General features: G+C 35.9%; 2 protein-coding genes across 3 annotated transcripts in view; both read right to left on the bottom strand.

Moving 5' to 3' along the window:
- Positions 1-9,551: 9,551 nt before the first annotated feature.
- On the bottom strand, positions 9,552-16,531 carry LOC111696273 (uncharacterized). Of its 2 annotated transcripts, none has more exons than XM_023465830.1 (5): positions 16,464-16,531; positions 14,240-14,314; positions 13,679-13,765; positions 9,990-10,157; positions 9,552-9,849 (listed from the first exon to the last, which is right to left on the bottom strand). In XM_023465830.1, the coding sequence occupies exons 1-5, from the start codon at positions 16,511-16,513 to the stop codon at positions 9,798-9,800; spliced, it is 432 nt and encodes a 143-aa protein (XP_023321598.1). In that variant the 5' UTR covers positions 16,514-16,531; the 3' UTR covers positions 9,552-9,797. The 2 variants fall into 2 exon arrangements, with proteins under 2 accessions (XP_023321598.1, XP_023321597.1); XM_023465829.1 differs by lacking the exon at positions 16,464-16,531 and adding an exon at positions 15,727-15,791.
- Positions 16,532-17,589: 1,058 nt separating this feature from the next.
- Positions 17,590-22,216, bottom strand: part of LOC111696248 (centromere-associated protein E) — a 30,672-nt gene continuing 26,045 nt past the window's right edge. The window contains exons 28-35 of the mRNA XM_023465801.1: positions 21,591-21,765; positions 20,902-21,020; positions 20,296-20,377; positions 19,762-19,810; positions 18,706-18,848; positions 18,145-18,261; positions 17,693-17,824; positions 17,590-17,652 (exon numbers count right to left, since the gene is read on the bottom strand). Of these exons, the coding sequence (XP_023321569.1) occupies positions 17,590-17,652; positions 17,693-17,824; positions 18,145-18,261; positions 18,706-18,848; positions 19,762-19,810; positions 20,296-20,377; positions 20,902-21,020; positions 21,591-21,765 (880 nt within the window). The remainder of the gene's footprint in view (positions 17,653-17,692; positions 17,825-18,144; positions 18,262-18,705; positions 18,849-19,761; positions 19,811-20,295; positions 20,378-20,901; positions 21,021-21,590; positions 21,766-22,216) is intronic.

The raw sequence follows: 22,216 nt of genomic DNA, 5'->3' as shown, positions 1-22,216 counted from the left end.
ACACCGGACAACATATGTTTGTGGACTCTAGCTCCTCCTGTAATAAACTCTCATTCAACATAGGTAAAACATTTGCTTACCTATAATAAAAATAATAAACTATCACTCAAAAAATTTTTTTTATTCATAATAGATCTGTAGATTCCATGGAATATGTTAATTTTTCATAGACAAGGCTAGCTCAACCACCAGGAGCTGGAGGGTAAAGGTTACTCAGTATGACTGTGGAAGTGATGTCCCGGGAATAGGTAAAAGAGTTAATTAAATTTGATAAGAATTGCTATTCCATTTATGATTTGGTAACATTCAATAGTAACAGTAAAAATGGTAATTCGGAAAGGACCTTATGTTAGCATCAAAAACTCATTCAATGCCTTTTGCAATTGACAGTTTCAGGCTGAGAACAATATCAAGAAAAAAAAATGAGAAAAACAACATTATTTAACATTTTTTTCATGAAATTATAAAATTTTTGAGTAAATATAGTCAAGTTTTTGATTTTTTTCTCCCCCCAAAGTATCAAAATCATTTCGATCCTTATCCACACTCCAGGGGGGGGGGGGTAGTTCTTAAAATGATAGTCCCCTGGAAGGAAATTTGAAAAAAAAGTTGAAGGGGAAAAATGTATTTTTATTTTATGAAATGAGGGAGAGATTGTCCAAGTACGGTGATAATCAGAAAACAATGGAATAAGAAGACACCATTACCGCAATACTAAAGTGTATTTGATGCTGTTACAAAGCAAATAGTTTTACTAGATATTTATTAAATCACTAAATAAGTGATATAGTTCTGTTTACACTGCTCAATTGCTGTGTCTAGTGTTTCTTATACTATAATAATTTAAAGCCATAACTTGAATCAAAAAGTCAACTTCCTATTCCGGAGTTTTGGTCTGCTCGACATTCATTGTAAATAATTTATAAAAACTAATTGTTTTCAGTTGATGACTGCCTTCAATATTTGACTGGAACCTCTGGAATTATTAAAAACTTTAACTATGATAGTACTAAGGCTAATGGAGCCCTGGCTACGGCAAACACTCATTTGTCCAATCAGAACTATGAAATTTGCTTCAGGTATAAATACCTGGCCAACTATGTTTGTAGGGTAATTCTTCTGGGCAGTTTCAAGTAAGAGGTGGTCCAATTATCATCTTAAGAAAAATTAGAGTTAGGTCTAATTTTCTGCTTTTTTAAACCTTCCATGAGACTCTACAAAACCTGAAAAGTTTAATGCTTAATTAACCAAACTTTAATTTTTCAAGATTTAATATGCAAATTCAATTCCAGTTAATTAATAAAAATAGATAGATCTTCACAGATCTGTTGTCAATCAAGCAAAGGAAGCACCTGAGAATGCAGTAGAAGCATCCCAGATTGTAAGAGCAGCTAAAGTAGCAGAGACTCCGGAGTAGCTAAAGTAGCAGAGATTCCGGGAGCAGCACATGCAGCAAAGGAAGCAGCTGAGAATGCAGTGAAAATATCCCAGATTGTAGGAGCAGCTAAAGTCGCAGAGATTCCGGGAGCTGCTAAAGTAGCAGTTAAGACGAAAGTAGAAGCAGTAAATGTGGAAGCTGCTGTTTAGAGATTTCTGAAACATTTATTTGAAATTAAGGAAGCTACTAAAATAGATCCTGAACCCTAGCAGCTGAACAAGATATTCGAGTATAAGGAAGCTCCTCAGATAGATCCTGAACTGGAGCAACTAAACAAGGGTTTCCTGGAATTTAATGGAAAGCACAAGCTGAGACAGAGGTTTTTATTGCCATCAGAGTTGGGCAGATATTCTTGTTGCCATATGAGCTGGGCAGATATTCTCATTGCCATCTGAGCTGGTCAGATATTCTTTTTGCAATCAGAGCTGAGCAGATATTCTCATTGCCATCAGAGCTGGGCAGATATTCTCATTGCCATCAGAGCTGGGCAGATATTCTCATTGCCATCAGAGCTGGACAGATATTCTTGTTGCCATATGAGCTGGGCAGATATTCTCATTGCCATCAGAGCTGGGCAGATATTCTTGTTGCCATCAGAGCTGGGCAGATATTCTTGTTGCCATCAGAGCTGGGCAGATATTCTTGTTGCCATCAGAGCTGGGCAGATATTCTTGTTGCCATATGAGCTGGGCAGATATTCTCATTGCCATAAGAGCTGGGCAGATATTCTCATTGCCATCTGAGCTGGTCAGATATTCTTGTTGCCATCTGAACTGGGCAGATATTCTCATTGCCATCAGAGCTGGGCAGATATTCTTGTTGCCATTAGAGCTGGGCAGATATTCTCATTGCCATCAGAGCTGGGCAGATATTCTTGTTGCGATCTGAGCTGGGCAGATATTCTCGTTGCCATCAGAGCTGGGCAGATATTCTTGTTGCCATCAGAGCTGGGCAGATATTCTTGTTGTCATCCGAGCTGGGCAGATAATCTGTATATTTTCCCTAGCTGAACAGTGGTTTTCCAGAATCGGACAAGATGATTAAAATAAGAGCAACCCAAATGTATTTAACCAATATAACTATGAAGATGTTAAATCCCATTCATTTATAATCTTGAGAGATATCTAGAGAAAGAGATTAAAGAGGGATCATGAGAACAAGAGTAGGGGATTCAGGGTGAAATATTTGCACAGCCCTAATCATGGGAGAAATGATTCATCTCGAATTCCCTAAGATTTACATCTGGATTGTAATCGATTTAACCCAATAATCATTACAGTAGTTTAAGAAGACTTAAACAAAAAGCGGTGTTAGACTCTTTTCTGACAAACGAATAAAGCTTTAAAAAATCAACTTTCAAACATAAATGAAATAATCTGTAGTTAAATATTTGCAGACAGGAACGAGGGTTTTGTTCAATTTGTTTCAGCCCAGAGACTACCTCTTCATTCTCTGTCAGGTATCAGGCATTATGTGATAGTTTAAGGTACATTTAACCTCTGGGCCTTTTCCAAAGGGGGGGGGGGGCATAAAACGTATTACTCTCCGGAAAATTTAAACAGTGTTTAAACATAACTTAGAATTGTCGTAGGAGGCTGATTTTTTGCATGCAAACTCAGAATTATGTATATTACATGCATTTTTTTGGTTTCGAAGGAATCTGAGCAAAAGTGCGCGCGCGCTTTTTGTGAAAAAATGCGACTATTTTGGACAGTAAATAAATGTTAACTTCATTAATTGTAGTTGAAAATTTTTCCTGTTCTGAAACTTACAGAATGCTCGAATATTTATTTTGACCTCAGAAATGAATTCCTCATGCCAAATTACCTATAAATAGACATACAACATGTAAATATGTGGGAAGATAACCCATAATGTAATGGTTGGCTACTAGCGAGCCGGTCAGAATGCTCTAATAATTATTTTGACCTCCAAAAATGAATTCGTCGTGCCAAATAACCTATAAATCGACATACAACATGTAAATATGTGGGAAGATGACCCATAATGAAACTGCCAGCTACAAGCGCGCCGGTCAGAATGCTCTAATATTTATTTTGACCTCAGAAATGAATTCCTCATGCCAAATTACCTATAAATCGACATACAAGATGTAAAAAGATGACCCATAATGTAATGGTTGGCTACTAGCGCGCCGGTCAGAATGCTCCAATGTTATGTTTAGACACTGTTTAAATTTTCCGGAGAGTAATACGTTTTATGCCCCCCCCCCTTTACTATTTTCCAAGAAAAAGCTTCAAGTATTGGTTTGATACTTGTTATCAAATAACTATAACTCATTTTCTTTGTAGCAACCCTAATCTTATCTTGTAGCAGCCCTTATCTTATACAGAAAAAAAAGGAAAAATTTAATTTTCTGTCAGGTCAAGAAAACTGAAACAATATTTGAAAAAATTAAAAAATTAAAAAGAAAGGAACATTGTCATTGTTTTTCCTTTAAAAAAGCTTTTTAGAGAAGCTTTTTGAATCAGACATCACAAAGGAATTCTTAATTATGAGCCCCTTTTCTGATATATTCGAGTAATCCATATCTAGGTAATAACAGTATTTTTATAGTGCTAGTGCAAATGCAATGATTGCTCAGTCTGCTGTAGGATCAACATGTACAGGAAGAACAGAAACCATTGGTGCTTACGGTGATTATATAGAGGTATTAAACAATGCAATATTTAGAAGAAATGAGAAAATTCTGACCTAAATCGTACACAAACAATTAGCAAATTATAATATGGTTTAGGTCAATAACCTTGCTGTGGTCCCAGTTACACCAACTACATTGGGTGAACAGAGGATGTGCGGAAATGTCTTCAACACAATTCAAGTAAAAAGTTCATTTTATATGAATTGCGAAGTGATTTGAAAGTTCACATGTAACTCCTTTCTTGGAATATATAAGAATACAAACAATCAAACAATTTTACAACCAAAAGATTTGCAGAAAATTCAGAGATAATAGTAAATGCAGATGCAACTTGTTTAGCAACTGATTGGCTAAAATATTTTCTGGTAGCTTCGGTTTTTATAAATAGTTTTGAATTTTTCCATTACACATGACAAATAAATCAAAACAGGGGGGTGGTGGGGGAGAATTTTTAACAACAGAAGAAAAAAATGCTTTTAAATGTCTCCCATGTTTTTTTTGAAATTTAAATTTTTGATCTTTTATGACTCAAAAATATTTCGAATTTTTTTTCTTTAATAAATTAAGATGTTTTAAGTTATGTTCTATGTCCAATCATAACTCATAAACCCCTAGACCGCTTCCTCAAATTTTGACTTGGGAAAATGTTAGAACCATGCATGAGGAGGTTCAGTTCAAAAATGAGCAGAAGTTCATAGCAACATTTAGAAGGCAAATCTTGGTTCATAAGCTGGCTAAGCTACAGGGTGTCCCACGAAACATGCCAGTTGGTGATATAGATTTGAATGTCTTCTTCCATATACTGTATTAGATATTTAAGACTTTTCGCAGTTTAATTCATTAAAAAAAAAATACTCAAATATATTTTACTTAGAATTAGATTTTTCTATAATATGACATGCTATATGATATTGTTTAATATTCTCTTTTGGTATCAAATAGCTTAACAAAATATTGAAGACATTTTTTACTATTCAACAACTGATATGTTTCATGGGACAAGATTAACAATATTATTTCAACAAATTAGATTCAGAGATTCTTTTAAAAAAATTGATGCATTACATGCCTTATTTTTATATTTTACCAAAATTTTCGCCAATATAAGGTAAATAATAAGGCTAAATAAGTATTTCAACGCATAGAGTAAAGAATCCACATTGATAATATGTTTTCCATGTTTCAGGCTCAAATCGCGTCAGTCACATTATGTAGTAAGTACTTCACAGATATCTATCTTTTAAAGATTTTTTGGAAACACTTTTGACAATTACAATTTTAAACATAATTTACATCAAATCCACTTTGAACTGTTTAAAAAAGCAATATTCTATCTAAGATCATAAACAGAAATATTACTGCATCCATATCTAATTAAAAGAAAACAATTAACTATATTCTATTTTGAAAAAATTCTATTTAAGGTGCACATGTTCCGTTCCGATGGGGAGTCAGATTTGATGATGGAGAAGCAACAGGTGCATCAGCTGCCCTTAAGACTACTACAGAGAATTTTGCTGCTGGTGGAATGACTGGTTTTGAAATGAACTGGTTTCAAGTAGCATGTTAAACTCATACCATAAAGATGGCAAAAAATTCACCAATTAAATGTATCTAAGAAAAAAGTTTCATCATGAATGTAAATTTGAATAATCTTGTATTGCACTATATGTTATTCACTTCAGAAATAAATTTTAAAAAATTTCTTTTAATTCTAATTAATTGAAATACAGCTGGAGATGATGCATGCTTCTTAGGCTCTACAACTCAGTCAGGTGTCCGTTTTCAGCACAAAAAACTCTTCCTGAGCAAAAGGGTATTTTTTTACCAATTTTTTTTTACATTTATGCACGACGAGAACTCCAATGTCCATATACTTAAATGCTTATAAGAATAATAATCAAATACATCTTAGCTTATTTTCTTATTTTCTAGGAAAAATCAATTATATTCAAACATTTTCGAAAGTTTAACAATAAAGCAGCGGTGTATATTTTCTTGAAAAATAGTTTCCCCCCCTTTTTCCCTAGAAATATATATATGTTAGAGTGGAGTGCAAATGCCTTATTAGGATTTTATCCACTGAACAGGAGAAAATCAATTAATTTTTGGCTAAGAAGGATCCAAAAGAAAGAAAACAGTTGCCTTTTGATGTGATTTTCCCCCCCAAATTATCAAAAATCATTTCCCCAACCCAGAGGGGGATAGTTATGAAAAATGAACACCCCTGCAATAAAAAATAATTAAGAGAATTTTCTGTTAATGGTTAAATAAGAATTGTGTTTTAGAGCATTAACAGTGTTGATATTCTGGGAAATTTGCATGGACTTCATGCAGACATTTTTCTTAAAAAAGTAGATGTTTGTTCCACATTTATTGAAAATATATTTCGGTCTGGGTTGACCCTAACGATATAATAACCATCAAAATCGGTAAAAAAAATTAAATTTTTTTTTAATGAATCCTTCCAATTCCAAAAAATAAGGATAACATTTTATAATCGTAAAGGGTCTGTAGCCTGTAAGCATAATTGACATTGACCTTCTACTTATGAAGGGCCAAGCCCGAATCCTAAGTGCTCTTTATAATTATGATTCTATCAGATCAATAATGTGGAGGTGAGAGTACACTTATGATTCGGACACATTACTCTTTGAATGGAGAGTAAGCTAAAATTATGTCTACTGTTCCTATTATCCTTTCTGAATTACTTTCTAACCGGGAATTAAGTTTAATGAATGGAAAGACGTAAATACTGCAAAGTCAAAATTGAACATTTCTTCTATACATAGACCGGCGTACAAGAGAAGGTGTTAAATTTAGTCATTGCAGTTTAATTCTTTCTTTCTGTTGGTTGCTTCTGTAGAACACATGGTCATTATGATAATTCAAATTATTTGAACCTCTTTCTAGGAGGCATATACAGAACTTTGGAGCCAGAGATGATAAGATTCTACAGATGTAGGATGGAATGAAGTCCAGAAATAATTTGCTTTCACTAGTTATTCTGTATATAAATGTTCGATATTTTCCTTTTCCTCATCCAAACCCTTCCCAAAGCTTCAAATTTTCAAATTAATATTCCAATTTTTCATCATACTTTCTCTGATGGAATCATAGTCTCAGAGTAATTAAAAGTAGTTGTTTTTCATTTTTATAAAACAATTATTTATATTTAATAAACTTTGCCTTATTTCTAAATTAATTGAGTTCTTGCCAAAAAGTATGATTGTTCCCTTCAATATAATTTAAATTTCTTTAAATTAAGACAAACAGAAAATGTGTATTTTAGTGGATAGGATGGGCTCAAACAATTAATACCCCTTTCATCACTTCTAAGGTTGGCAGCTCCCGCCGAACAAGAGGTTTAGTACACATAATTTAAGATTTTATTGGTTCAACACAATTAACACCCGGTATTTAGAATAAAATCAAGTGTTAAATTCAATATAAGACCTAAATAGGCTAGGGGGTGCACAGGGTTCCAGCCCCCCCTCCCCCAGTCCACCCCTGCAATTTATTTCTACTAGTCTTTACTTACTTTCATAAAATATTCATTCTAGGTTTCATGTGTCTAATAATAAGGAATAAATAGTCTCCGAAAACACAAAGATATATGAAATAAAAATATCTAATAACAAAAGAGAGGTTGAAGTTTGCAGCAGCATATTGGGTCCCACCGGAGGTAATATTTCTGTTATTCAATGCTAATTTGTCCATCAGCGGGATGAAGTGTTAATTACCATCCCTCAGGTGGAGTAATCATTGTGCCGAGTGTTTATTACCATCCCTCCGGTGGAGTAGTTAGTGAACTGAGTTTGAATTACCATCCCTCCAGTGGAGTATTTAAGAGTGTGCTTAGTTTGAATTACCATCCCTCCGGTGAAGTAGTTAGTGTGCTTAGTTTGAATTACCATCCCTCCGGTGGAGTAGTTAGTGTGCTTAGTTTGAATTACCATCCCTCCGGTGAAGTAGTTAGTGTGCTTAGTTTGAATTACCATCCCTCTGGTGGAGTAGTTAGTGTGCTTAGTTCAGGGAGTAAGGAATAGAAGGGAGATATTACTGACGCGGTTCGCCCTACCATATGATTATACATGCTTTGCATACGAGTACTCCATTTGTATAAGAAGTATTTGACTGATGTACATTTACTGCGTATACAATAACCTATTCTGAACATTTCATATACAAATGGAGTACTCGTCTGCAAAGCATGTATAATCATATGGTAGGGCGAACCGCGTCAGTTATATCTCCCTTCTATTCCTTACTCCCTGGCTTAGTTTGAATTACCATCCCTCTGATGGAGTAGTTAGTGTGCTTAGTTTGAATTACCATCCCTCTGGTGGAGCAGTTACTGTACTTAGTTTGAATTACCATCCCTCTGGTCAGTGTTTCGGATCCGGATCCGGTCGGATCCGTATCATTTGGTGGGATCCGGATCCGTATCAGGAAACGTTGATATGGATCCGGGTAGCGCCAAAAATTAACCAAAACCATGGAATAAATAAATCAAAATGGTTCGTAAATGTGTTATTTACATGACGAAAATTTTTCAAAATTATCTTTAATAATTTAATCTTTACATTTATATAATAGTAATGACGACATTTTTAACTTTAGGATTACTATAGTTTATAAATTATAACCTTGCATAACATTTAATAGGGAAAATCCGATTCACAGAATCAAAGTTACCTCGGATCCGGATCCATCATCACGGATGCGGATCCGGATCAAAATGATATGGATCCGAAACACTGCCTCTGGTGGAGTAGTTACTGTGCTTAGTTTGAATTACCATCCCTCCGGTGGAGTAGTTAGTGTGCTTAGTTTGAATTACCATCCCTCCGGTGGCCTCCGCCTCAGCGGAGAAACCGAGTATGCTGCTGTTAACTTTACTCACATAACAAAATAAAAAAAAACATTTCCGGTTAAATAAAACGATGAACCAGTGCTTTTAACATAAAATTTACGATTTGTATAGATGTGCAAAATTGCGCCATGCCTGGCTGAAACAGATCCAACAATAACGTAATTGGATTAGATAAAAATTGTTGCCAAAATTTCCTTAAGGTTCCTAAATTAACCTTATTATTATTGAGGGAAAAAGGTATCATACGCTATTGCTTGTAGTTCTAGACAAACATACATAATTTCTTGAAGAAAAATAAACAGTATTAATTTTCAATAATTTTCAGTTGAGAGCAAATTATTTGTAAAATATTATCCTATTTTGTTGTATCTTTGTTCCTGTCAAAAATAAGTTATTTTTAGTACTTGGTCCTAATTGCGGTCAACTGATTTACCAGTACCTTTTTATATCTAAATATAGCTAGTTCAACACAGACTCTCGTTATTTATGGATCTTATAAACCTTTAGAGGTAAAGAGGGGAGAGTTTGTGATAGATTTGTAGTAAAGTATTAAGCTGATAAAGTAGAATACGGAGGACATAAAAATATTTACTGCTTCATACATTTTCTAGTCGGAATTTACATATTTACATATTGCTCGATATATTTTTGATCAGAATATTAAAAAACAATTTACTGGTTTTACAAAAAAAAACTACATTGATACGATAATATGTTTAATAGCGTACAGTCTTCTGTATACAGTTAACAGTGTACAGTTTACTGTACACTAGTTAGGAGTACGGTTTAGCAGTTCACAACTTCACAACTGTATCTTGGAATTACTGAGTTTTACAATCATTTTCCTTTCTCTTCCTCTGATCAGCAGGCAACCTACATCAACATCAACATCAACATCAACATCAACATCAACATCAACATCAACATCAACATCAACATCAACATCAACATCAACATCAAAATCAACATCAACTAAAATTCATGTATACATATAGTATGACTAAAAACTGGACCTGTATTCCCTTCTGGGTCTCTCCTGGTTTAGACCTAGATCTAAATCATCAAGTTCATTAGGTTTCACGTTCTCCTTGACAGCAGAAGTAGCTGCAGCAGGTTCAGATTTAGAATCATCACTTCTCTTCCTATACTTTATTTCATTCTCATCCAGAATAGCCTCGTATCTAAATAACAATCATTGCTAACAAATTGTCCTCTTACATTCCTAAGAGGGGGGGGGGGGGCCCATTGAAGTGTATAGTGAGAGTTATTACCAAGAAGGAGTTGTTCAGCTGAAATCGGAATATTATAGAATAAGAAATTAGGACTCATTAGACCAAAAAAGTGAAAATTCAACTCAATATTAAATATTTTGGGGCTCCTCGTGTAAACTAGAATGAGTTTCTCACAATGACTCAACCGAAGTTCCGAACTTTATAAATGCTGAAAAGGTCGGAACACTTAAATTCTTAATACCTTTAGCAAGCACTAATCAATTTATTGTGTCTACCGACAGAATTAATAATGCCTTCTAAATATTTCTGAAGGATGAGTGCTTGCAAAAATACGATTTTAAGTTCTTAATCCCTGTAAATTAAGTTTCCAGAAGAGGTTTTACAATTGCATACAAGAATTAAGATCTCAAAAAAATAGATGCCGACACAAACAAACAAACAAACAAACAACCAACCATCATTCCGTAGAAGTCAGGGCTGAGACCTCATCAAAAATAGCCACATTGGCTATTAATGTACCAATTGGTGACACACTGTCTAGTGTGGCCAACTGTCGAAGTACAGACCAATGACTAAAGTCACCGCCCAACTGCACACTAACAGTCCCCCAGAGTAGTCCATCTCGGTACTACCCCAGTATGAAGTTAATAAAAAGTTTATTAGATTATTATTTGATAATGGTTTAAACATAAGATATAAGATAAGATTTAGGATTGTTTGACAAAAAACCCACCTTGAAAGCTCTCGCCCTACAGACCACCTTCATGACTTTTAACCAGCCATGACTCCAACAACACTGCCATTTTCCTCCCTCTTTCAAGTAAGACTACTTGGTCTGACCCATCCCCCCCCCAAGACAAGCCCTGAGAATCTGCCATAGAGGTTTCTTACCATGAGCGACATAGGTCAAGTGAAAATCTGCAATCCCGAAATCCCTACGCTGTGCCGCTAAGCATGGGCAAATAAGGACCACGTGAGACTCTACCAGCCTGGCGCGGACACCTTTTGAGAGACACCATGGGCACAAAACATGGGTACAGCCGTACCTATCTTTGTATCTGTTACCTAGCTCTGCGTTACCAGCCCGAAATCTGCACAGAGTCCTACTTGCTCTGGAATCATTCACGAAACCCTGAAGTCGGAACCACTTCCACAACTGGGAGGCTGCAATGGCAGAGGAATGGCCTCTTTTGGTTGATACCACAAATCTCACAGCTCTATCTGACATTGCTTTCTGTAACTCTTTCCTGCTTTTGAACATTGCAATGGACCCAACATCCTTCTGAATCTCCATCCAGGATTTCAACCATGGGTCTGTAGGATGATCAAGCAGATCCCGTAGCACCTCCATTAGGAGGATATTGAGCTTGGATTTCAGAATACTCCAGATGAACAAAGCTTGTCTGGTCTGAATTCTGTGTGCCATAGGCATGAGGCCCGCATCCATCCAGGTAAGCACCTTAGAGGATGAGTGAGGTATCTGCAGGATAAACCTACCTACCATGCATTGTAGTCTATCTAGCTCTACAATAGTAGCTTTCTTAAGAGTCACAGCCTCCACACAGTACAGGATTGAAGGGATGGTGCACGACTCCCAGAGTCTCTTGGCAACCATGGCCCTATCAAGAATCCCCCTTGATATGTTCATAATGGCATAAGCATAATTAGTGGCCTTCCGGATCATGTCCTTTTCATACCCCCCTATCAGAGACCTGCCACGTACCTGGATAGTCACCCCTAAATACTTGGCCACTAAAATCTCTTCAATAGTGACGTTATCTACCTTCCAGGAGGTCTCATTTGGGGCATTGGTAAGGATGTAAGTCTTAGAGGTGGCAAGCTTCATGCGAATTTCCGTGCAGAATCTTGAGACAATTCTAAGAAGCTTATTCATTCCTCTTTTAGGGGTTCTAGATAGCAAGAGCAGGTCGTCCACGAAAAAGATAGCTGTTATCATAGCTTTCCCTAGCTTAACTCCGAGCTTAGAACTGTCCAGAGCTAGCCCTAGGGAGGCAATATAAAGTGCAAACAGTAAAGGGGAGAGGCTGCACCCATGCTTAACCCCTTGGGTGAAAAACAACTGTTCTGACAATCCATGTGCTAAGTTAATCCGCACACAGTCATTGAAGTACATAGAACGAATAAGGGACACTACCCTTCCTCCAAAGCCAATACTCCTAAGCTTTGTGTAGAGTAGCTCCTGGCAAACTGAGTCATAAGCTTTCGCAATATCACAGAAAGCCAAAGAGATAGACTGGTGCTTCCTTTTTGCCTTACGCAATGCAGCCAGTATCATAAACACACAGTCCACCGTTGACTTTCTACTTCTGAAACCATACTGAACCGGTCCATAGAAGCCTTCCCTTTCACAGACAGAATTCATTCGCTTCTGGACTATTTTGGTAACCATACTAAGCATCACACTTGAAACTGTGATGGGTCGTTTCTTAGCCACATCTAGCGACGGTTCGTTTTTGTCAATAAGGGTCATTTTACCCACTAGAAGGGAAGTTGGAACCTTACCCTCCGCCAGGGACTCATTCACTACCTCAGTCAATTTCCCTATAAAAGATATGCTCGCACTTTTTAACATAGTGGGTGTGACATTATCTATACCAGGAGCCCTGTCGATTAGCCTCGGAGGCTGTTTATGGATCACCTCTATGCCTACCAGGAGAATTTCTAGATGCAGAAGAATACCCACCAGAAATATTTCTCAGAAAGATTGATTCAGCAATAACAGGATTTTCAACTACTCCACATCACAACCATCCTACAACAATACACACTCAAAAGATTCCAATATCATTGCAACAAGCAGAGTGTGTATTTATTAGACAGGATGGTCATGTTCCCCCTCTATCTCCACTCTACAGAGGACCTTTTAAAGTATTAGAAAAGAAATCTAAATATTTTAAAATTAAAATTGGTAATCGTGAAGATAATGTCTCAATAGACAGGCTGAAAGCAGTGATCTCAATTGATGCACCTACTCTAGAAGAACCTCCAAATAAGGGTCGTCCCAAGAAAGTAGCAGTTTCTAATGGATTATTTTCAGTATCAGTCCTGCTGCACCATGCCTGAAACTTGGGAGGGAGAACTGTAGAAGCCTGACTTTTAGTTATAAGAAAATATGATTTTGTCCTACATGTTAAAATTAGAATTGAGTTTGCATAAATTCGCAAACAGTTTCACTGATATTTCACAAACTTGTTCAATCTCGGATTTTACACTAGTCATTCTTAGTATGTTAAACGAGTAACATATGAATAAATAAACTTGTGAAAATATGTTATCATCCTGAGTTATTAAGACTTCTATAGTGTGACATTATCTATACCAGGAGCCCTGTCGATCTTAAGGGATTTGATTACCTCCATGACATCTGCCACACCAACAGGTTGGCAGACCTCATCCTGATATTCAAACTCATCCCGCTCGGTAGATGTAATGATATAATTAGTGTTTACCTCTTAGCACGACCTTTCCATTCAGATCCTTTGTTAATATAGAACTCCTCCCTCAACTTTAAATTAGCATTTTCTTTCTCTAATCTCCTAAATTAGAACATTTGTAAAATCAATTCAAGTACCGAGGAATAATAAGTTACTTTCCCCCTACCCTATTTTCATTATATGTAATACTCGCTGAAATGCCAGTGTTGCCCGTGGAATTTAAGTAACAGCTAAAAAAGAATTTTAAATTTTGACAAAGAAGACAAATTCGAAATTGAGAAACAAAATCGTTTATTTGCCTTTGTTACCTCAAGGGTACCATTAGGTTTCCTGAAAAAAAATTCAGCCAATTTGGTCCAGCCGTTTAGCCAGCTATAGCTAACATATAAATATATTTAAAAATAAGAGCGAAGAGCTTTTTTACATCGAAATATTCTAGACTAAGCTAAGAAGAGATATCTCCTGACTTATACAATTACTATACTATACTATTATATTTTTCCTTAGAAACTATCTCAATTGACATATATTAACATTTTACATATTCGTCGGAGGGGGGTTGTCATAATCCTTTACCTGGTTTTATGCTCTAGTTCATAAAGGCGAATTTCTTTGATAGTTCCAGATCCACTTGTCCACTGAGGGCTTCCACTAAACATACAGGATATTCAAAATAAGAATCAGAAACAAAATCATTTATTGGAACTAAAAATAATACTTTCAGGTATGTTAACAAATAGTGGGATGAAAACTTCTAAAAACTTGCAAAACATAGTGCTTTGATAATTAATCATCCATGTATCGTTGCAACCTGATGTGGTAAAACTTTGCCATTTCTAACTTCCAATCAGAAGGGATGAAATGGGGTATAGGCTTACGGCGAAAAATTTAGCGCTTTTGATCTCTACAAATCTTACTTCTATCTTTTGTGTCTATAAGGAGAAAAATGGTTGTAACGACTCATACCGAAGAAAGTAGCAATCATACAAATTCGAATTCGATGATCTCAAATGTACCTACTATTCCCCAGTCTCTGTTGGAACAACAATAGGTATAAATTAGCTTCTTGTGATCAAAGTGAATAACTTTTCGAAGATGTGAACAATTGATAAGACATATTGAAAGTTAAAGCTCAATACCCTTCATGTTAAATGACCGTGATATTTTTAGTTGTGTATTATCTAACCGTGACTGATTAGAGCTCTTGCTCTGCTGGAATTAATAAGATTAAACAATACTAGTGTATAAATGAGGTGCCCTGGTGAAAGATGTCTGCATGAATACCTGCGGATCTAAGGTATTGATTGTATTCTTGGTCTATCCTAGAATAAGAAAAAGGCACAGTGTGAAGTAAGCATTAAAAAAAGCATGCTTGACCCTGATAATCCTAAAACTAGATGCCACAACTATTCAGTAGAAACATCAAGATATTCAAGTTAATCCACGGAAGAAGAACAGTGTAAAGACTTCCTTATTCTCCTAGTTTGTATGAACCCATTCATAACAAGGAATCAATCTGGAGCCTGTGAAACTAGTTTTAATGGTTCTAATGTTCATGTTCAGTCAGATCTGAATTGCTTTAAACAATATCTTCTCCTATATTACTTTTACAAGCATTGCTATACGATTGCCCAATGACTGGAAATATCCTTGAAGGTTATACAAAACGTTATCTCAGAAAGCTCTAAATTAAGTTTGTTCTATAAGGACAGCATCAGTGTAAGTAAAGCCTTCAGAAGCTTCACCTTTATCACCCTCATGGTGGAAACAGTAAGCTCCCTGGGATTCTAACTTGAGAATATCAAGCATATCAATCCTGGATTTGATAGCATACTTTAAGAACAAGAGAAAATCATTTATAAAAATATTCATGCGAGAAAAATCAGATCTGCATTCAACTATTTTGTTTCAGAAAGATGGATTTAGACTGCAGCAAGGTGTAGGAAGCATTATCCCACACCCGTCCCAATACCGGACCTTTAACCCCCCCCCTCCTCCCCCAACTAGCTTTTCCCCAGCCAGGGGAGTCAAGAAGATATTTCCTGTGGTTGGCAAACTGTTACCTGATACTGGTATTAGTTAAACTGGAGTGTACTCTAGGTTTAGTATTCATCACATTAGCACTGTTATCTGATATTGGTATTAGTTGAACTGGAGTGTACTCTAGGTTTAGTATTCACCATATTAACACTGTTACCTGATACTGGTATTAGTTGAACTGGAGTGTAATCTAGGTTTAGTATTCACCACATTAACACTGTTACCTGATACTAGTATTAGTTGAACTGGAATGTACTCTAGGTTTAGTATTCACCATATTAGCACTGTTACCTGATACTGGTATAAGTTGAACTGGAGTGTACTCTAGGTTTAGTATTCACCCCATTAGCACTGTTACCTGATACTGGTATTAGTTGAACTGGAGTGTACTCAAGATTTAGTATTCACCCCATTAGCACTGTTACCTGATACTGGTATAAGTTGAACTGGAGTGTACTCTAGGTTTAGTATTCACCACATTAGCACTGTTACCTGATACTGGTATTAGTTGAACTGGAGTGTACTATAAGTTTAGTATTCACAATATTAGCACTGTTACCCGATACTAGTATAAGTTGAACTGGAGTGTGCTCTAGGTTTAGTATTCACCACATTAGCACTGTTACCTAATACTGGTATAAGTTGAACTGGAGTGTACTCTAGGTTTAGTATTCAACACATTAACACTGTAACCCGATACTAGTGTAAGTTGAACTGGAGTGTACTCTAGGTTCAGTATTCACCACATGAGCACTGTTACCTGATACTGGTATTAGTTGAACTGGAGTGTACTCTAGGTTTAGTATTCATATTATCACTCTTACCTGATACTGGTATTAGTTGAACTAGAGTGTACTCTAGGTTTAGTATTCACCACATTAGCACTGTTACCTGATACTGGTAGTAGTTGAACTAGAGTGTACTCTAGGTTTAGTATTCACAATATTAGCACTGTTACCTGATACTGGTATCAGTTGAACTGGAGTGTACTCTAGGTTTAGTATTCATCAAATTAGCACTGTTATCCGATACTAGTGTAAGTTGAACTGGAGTGTACTCTAGGTTTAGTATTCACCATATTAGCACTGTTACCCGATACTAGTGTAAAATGAACTGGAGTGTACTCTAGGTTTAGTATTCACCATACTAGCACTGTTACCCGATACTAGTATAAGTTAAACTGGAGTGTACTCTAGGTTTAATATTCACCCCATTAGCACTGTAACCCGATACTAGTGTAAGTTGAACTGGAGTGTACTCTAGGTTCAGTATTCACCACATTAGCACTGTTACCTGATACTGGTATTAGTTGAACTGGAGTGTACTCTAGGTTTAGTATTCACATTATCACTCTTACCTGATTATCCAAATCCAAATCCAAATCCAAATCCAAATCCAAATCAAACCAAACCAAATCACCCTGCTTAAGCAAACTATTTATTGACTAGAAACCATCATATTTAATGTTACAAATCTGTGTACTGCAATTGTAGGAGATCAAAAGAAAGTATTTAGTGCAGTGGGGGGTAGGGTGGGGGTATGTGAAAGTTTGCGTCTTATAACCGTGAAAAGGCAGGAAGGGAGAATGTAAACAAACCAATACAATATTCATCATGGTTTCTTGGATGATTACTGCGGCAACACAGGCTTAAGAAAATTATTGGCAGTTTTCAAAGCGTTGCTCCTTGACCCTGTTGATAATGACAAAGTAAAGTTGGACAACGGAAACAGAGTCCGTGGCCGGAAATTCTGCAGTACAGTACAGAAATACAACGTTAACAATCTGAAAAATCTGAGCTTTTGCAGTTCAGTATTTGGATTAGGTAGGTAATGGTCAAATTTTTTATCTTTTATAGTTTTAAGGTTATTTTTTTCGAAATATTTATTTAACCCTTGAGTTGCTTGAATTTGAGGTCGGTCTTTATTTGGGGCCTCAGGGCAAACAGTTCCTGATACAAAAGAAGTTTTTCACAAAAATGTAAAAAATACCTCTAGTTGTTTATTTTTGATCTGGTAAGGGAGATGCTCCCTGTCCACATCCACCTTCAAGCTGGCGTACTCGGCGTTCTTTTTACCCAACTTGGACATCACCTCCTTCAGTCTGGATTTCAGGGCCACAACCTAAGATACAGAGAGACTCATAAAACTGTGGTTTGACTCAAGTTGTGATTTGAAATCAGTCCATTGAACAATGATCATGAAAAAGAAGAAAAAAATCTTAAACGCTCGATCTCGATATCCAATAAAGATACTTCTAAATTTGAGGATCAATGCTTGATCTCTGAATAGAAGTTATCCATGCAGGGTATGACCATCGCAGGATATCGAAGCGGAATTAAATAAATCTCTAGAGATCAATGCGTGATCTCACTGATCCCAAATAATCAGAAATCTTAATTTTCATGTTTGTTGGGTCTCCCTGTCAACTATCAAAATCTAACCTCTTCAGATTGGTCAGGATGTTGTATCTGAGAAGATGGTTCTGCGTTTTCCCTCTGAATTTTCTCACAGGTTTTCTTCTGCTCTTCAAGCTCCTTCCTTAACCTTTCCAACTCAACCTTGACAATATACAGGGTTAATTACAAAGAATAAGTCTTTTCAGTGATATTTACACCTGCTAGGCTTCAAGGCGCTCCTGTTCTAGTGACAATTTTATTTCGTGAATTTTCTGTTCAAAGTTGCATATTTTCGTCGCCATTTTTGGACATTTTTTTTCTTTTTATAACTATCTAAACCCCTTCCCTATGGCTATTAAATATTGTTTACATTAAAATATTACAAAGGTAGATATGAAAAGGGCTTAATGTTCTCACTACTCTTAAAACTATTTAAAAAACTCGTTAAAACCATTAAATGCCATAAAATTGATTTCATTGAAGCAACTTTGCTCAAACACCTCTAATATCAACATTGTACAAGGTGAAAATGAAAGGAAAATAACCTAAAGATTGAAAGCAACCCGAATGGTCTGAAGCGCCAAGAATTGCTGATAAAAAAATCACCTTGGTTTCTACTGGAACATCCTTCCTTAGATCTTGAATCTCAATCTCAAGATTTAGCTTAATCTCTTCCATCTTCTTGAGTTCATTTTCTAATCTCATCTTCTCCTCCCTCCACACTTGAGATACAGTTTCAGATCCTTCTCCTGTAATTTTACATTTTACTGCACGGTGCATGATAATTGCTGATCTAATTAACTTTTATGCTTAAAGGGACTGTATGCGTAATTTCAAGTGAGCCTCCAAGCAAAAGTGGAAATGTCCGATTTACAACGGTACCCTAAAAGCGTTAGACTGATCAATATTCAATGTTGTGGGGGTTGGTCCGTTCTAAATGTAAAATATTCGATAATGTCAAGTTACACAGGTAGCGCATCAGCTGTGTTGAGGTCAAACTGTACACAGGTAGCGCATCAGCTGTGTTGAGGTCAAACTGTACACAGGTAGCGCATCAGCTGTTTTGAGGTCAAACTGTACACAGCGTTTTTGAGGGATTCAAGTGGTTTTTAAGATATTTAAATAAAGCTCTGTTTACTCAATGAACAAATAACTTGAAATTACGCCTACAGTCCCTCCAATTTTAAATGAACTTTTCGTCTACAGCGGGGCACCCTAGAACCATTATTTGATCGAATATGGGGAAGAGATCGTCGTTTTTCTTGATATGTGTTCTAGAATTTTGCCTTTATTTATGAAGAAGAAATGCGTTAGTCACTTCATATATTTATATTTTAAATTCATTGACTTAATAGAGAAACCACAAGAGAAAAAATAAATTTTCTAAAATAAAAAGTTAGACATCTCGTGCTTTTTTGATCAAACTGAGCTTTTAAATTAAAATTTACAAGAAATTACGTTTGTAGTTCCTTTAAGGAGGCAATTATAAGGAATAAAGGATTTCTTTCAGAATCCCAAAACATTCCTCCAAAGAGTGTTGAAATTTACACACCTAACATACGTCTTCAGTGAAGTAAATATTTAGTAAGGGTGCAAAAACAGTTGGAAAAAACTTTTCACCCGTTGTAACTTGTGAGGTCTCTCCTCCTCTTTGAAACTTACCTGCAACCCGGGTGAAGTCCATATCAGAGTTTCCAATAATCGTTTTCTCCTGAACAATGGTCATATATATAAAAAAAGAATTAAGAAAATAAATCTAAAATTCCTGCGAAGTCCTGAAACTTTTTGAGCTAGGACAATTTTTCAGTGACATGCTACAACAATCATAATATCCGTTTATCAAGATAACCTAACTGATCAAATCAAATCACACTGATCAAGATGATCAAACTGATCATGATGTTCAAACTGATCAAGATGATTAAATTGATTAAGATGATCTAACTGATCAAGATGATCAAAATGATCAAGATGATCAAAATCATCAAGATGATCAAAATGATCAAGATGATCAAAATGATCAAGATGATTAAACTGATCCAGAAGAAGATATTGAATATTATAAAGAATATGAAGAAGATTATGAAGATGATCAAATAAATAAATATAAATAAAAGTATATTAAACCTGAACTATAAGTAATCTTTTTTATCTGGACCCTTTCTAAATTTCCTGCTATTCCCTTGAAAAGTTTACCTCTGAATGACAGACTGAGAACGGAGAAGTGTTGGAGGACCCAGTTAGAAGAGAGCGAACCTGTTTTAGTTCCTCCTCAAGTCTTAACAAAACATATGTTCATTTATATATAATGATTTATGTCCTAGTTCTCACTGAAAATTTGAGAATAAAATCATTTTTTTCCCCCAGCTGGGCAGACATACATTACAGTCTTGAGATATATTTTTAAAAGAATGATCTAAAGTTTTTATAAAAAATTTAAATTTTAACAAAATGTTTATAAAATGTTTACAAAATGATTGGAGATGGAGATCAGCTTAACTCAACTCAACTCAACTCAACTCAACTCATCCCAACTCAAATCACTTTCAGGGACGTCCTATTTCCACACATCAATCACAAAGTGATCTAACAAATTCAGGACTAAAATAATGAATTACAACTCGCACTGAGGCAATTGGTATTGATTTTAAAAAGTTTACAGGTTTAATTCAATGCTTTGAGAATCCGATATTTTTCCAGGTCGCCACTTTCGGTTTCTAACACCACAAACTGACAAAGAATTTTTCTTATAAGACACTGATAGGAATATGACAAACTCCTTGTTTAAATATTACAAAGTACCTGGTCTTCTCTAGTCTTGCCGCATCTCGTTCACTTTCCAGTTTATTGCATTCTTTCTCATAGAAATCTTCGTTAGCCTGATAATTCTTCATCGCTGCTTCAACTCGACTACGGTACATCTAGCAACACGGACAAAAATAAAAATAAAATCTCTGAAACAATTTGAAGGAGTTTTTCACATTTTGAAAGAACAAATCAAACTTTTAGGGACGCCCTAGCCCTACTAAACACGTTTCAATACCAATGAGCCTGAAATAATTCAAGAAATATTCTTCTAACCAATAAGGTTCCTTTTTTTTCAATATTTTTTTCAGTGTTCACTGGAACTAATCAGTAATCACGGTTTTTTTGTTACATACAATAATTCAAAAGGACTGGGCATGTATTTTCAAGGGACCCTTACTTTGCTGAGTGGCATGTCCAAATTCAGAAGGTTACTAAAACCCTTTGTCTAACCAAGAACGCATGCGATATTCCATACCCTCTCTTCAGAAATCTAAATTCTCTAAACTGTTCACTCTGTAGACACAATAGTTTCTATGACACCACAAGTCTTCTACCTTTCATATAATTATATAATTATTTAATGGCTTATTTAATGATTTGAAAGAGAAAGAAAAAAGGAAACAGACAGTATCAATCCCATACTGTCGTCTCTGAAGTCTAATTCTTTGTGGGTAACCCTGTACCTTAACGTCTTCCTCCGTCTTTATTAGTTTATCCCTAAGATTTTCCTCCTCTTCCTCCTCTTCCTCCTCCTCGCTGCTAGTTTTATGCTTGTGTTTAGAAGTATCTTTCATTGTTTCAATCATAACTTGAGTTTCATTAAACCTTTTCTTAGTTTCGTCCAGTTCTTCGGCAAGTCTGAAATAAAGTTCTCTAGATAAAAAGTTATTGTAATCTTTGTTTGGGTGTCTGTTTGTTTGTTTGCCCGATCACAACTCAGGAACCCCTAGACCGATTTGCCTCAAATTTTGATTGCGTAACTAGGGAGAACCACGGTAGTGTTCTTAGTTTGGTTTGAGATTCTAAGTTGATTGGGTCGACTTTAAAAGCGAAAATCAAGTTTCCCGGTAAAAGTGCAAGTAAACGGCGGGAGTAACTATGAGTACCCTGGGCAACGCTGGACTCCTAAGCTAGTCTATAACTAAAATACATATATTTACGGCAAGTCTGTTTGTTGCATGTGGGGAGGAAGGCCAACCACATCAATCTCTAGTCCGACCCACATTCTCCTCATTTTCACGCCCGAACCACCTCGAAATCCTAGTCTTTTTAATATTACTTTTTTAATGTGTCTATTCCTTCTAGATAA

Source organism: Eurytemora carolleeae, unplaced genomic scaffold, assembly GCF_000591075.1.
Source record: "Eurytemora carolleeae unplaced genomic scaffold, Eaff_2.0 scaffold137, whole genome shotgun sequence".
NCBI lineage: Eukaryota > Metazoa > Arthropoda > Copepoda > Calanoida > Temoridae > Eurytemora > Eurytemora carolleeae.
The sequence above is the reverse complement of the archived record's forward strand: the minus strand, read 5'-3'. Positions and strand labels throughout refer to the sequence as shown.

Coding starts and splice junctions, on each gene's coding strand:
- LOC111696273 (XM_023465830.1), bottom strand. CDS start 16,513: ATGAATACTAAACCTAGAGTACACTCCAGTTCAACTAATACCAGTATC. Junction 14,315..16,463: donor TCAACTAATACCAGTATCAG/GTAACAGTGCTC, acceptor CTGTATGTTTAG/TGGAAGCCCTCAGTGGACAA. Junction 10,158..13,678: donor TGGAAAGGTCGTGCTAAGAG/GTAAACACTAAT, acceptor ATTGTTATTTAG/ATACGAGGCTATTCTGGATG.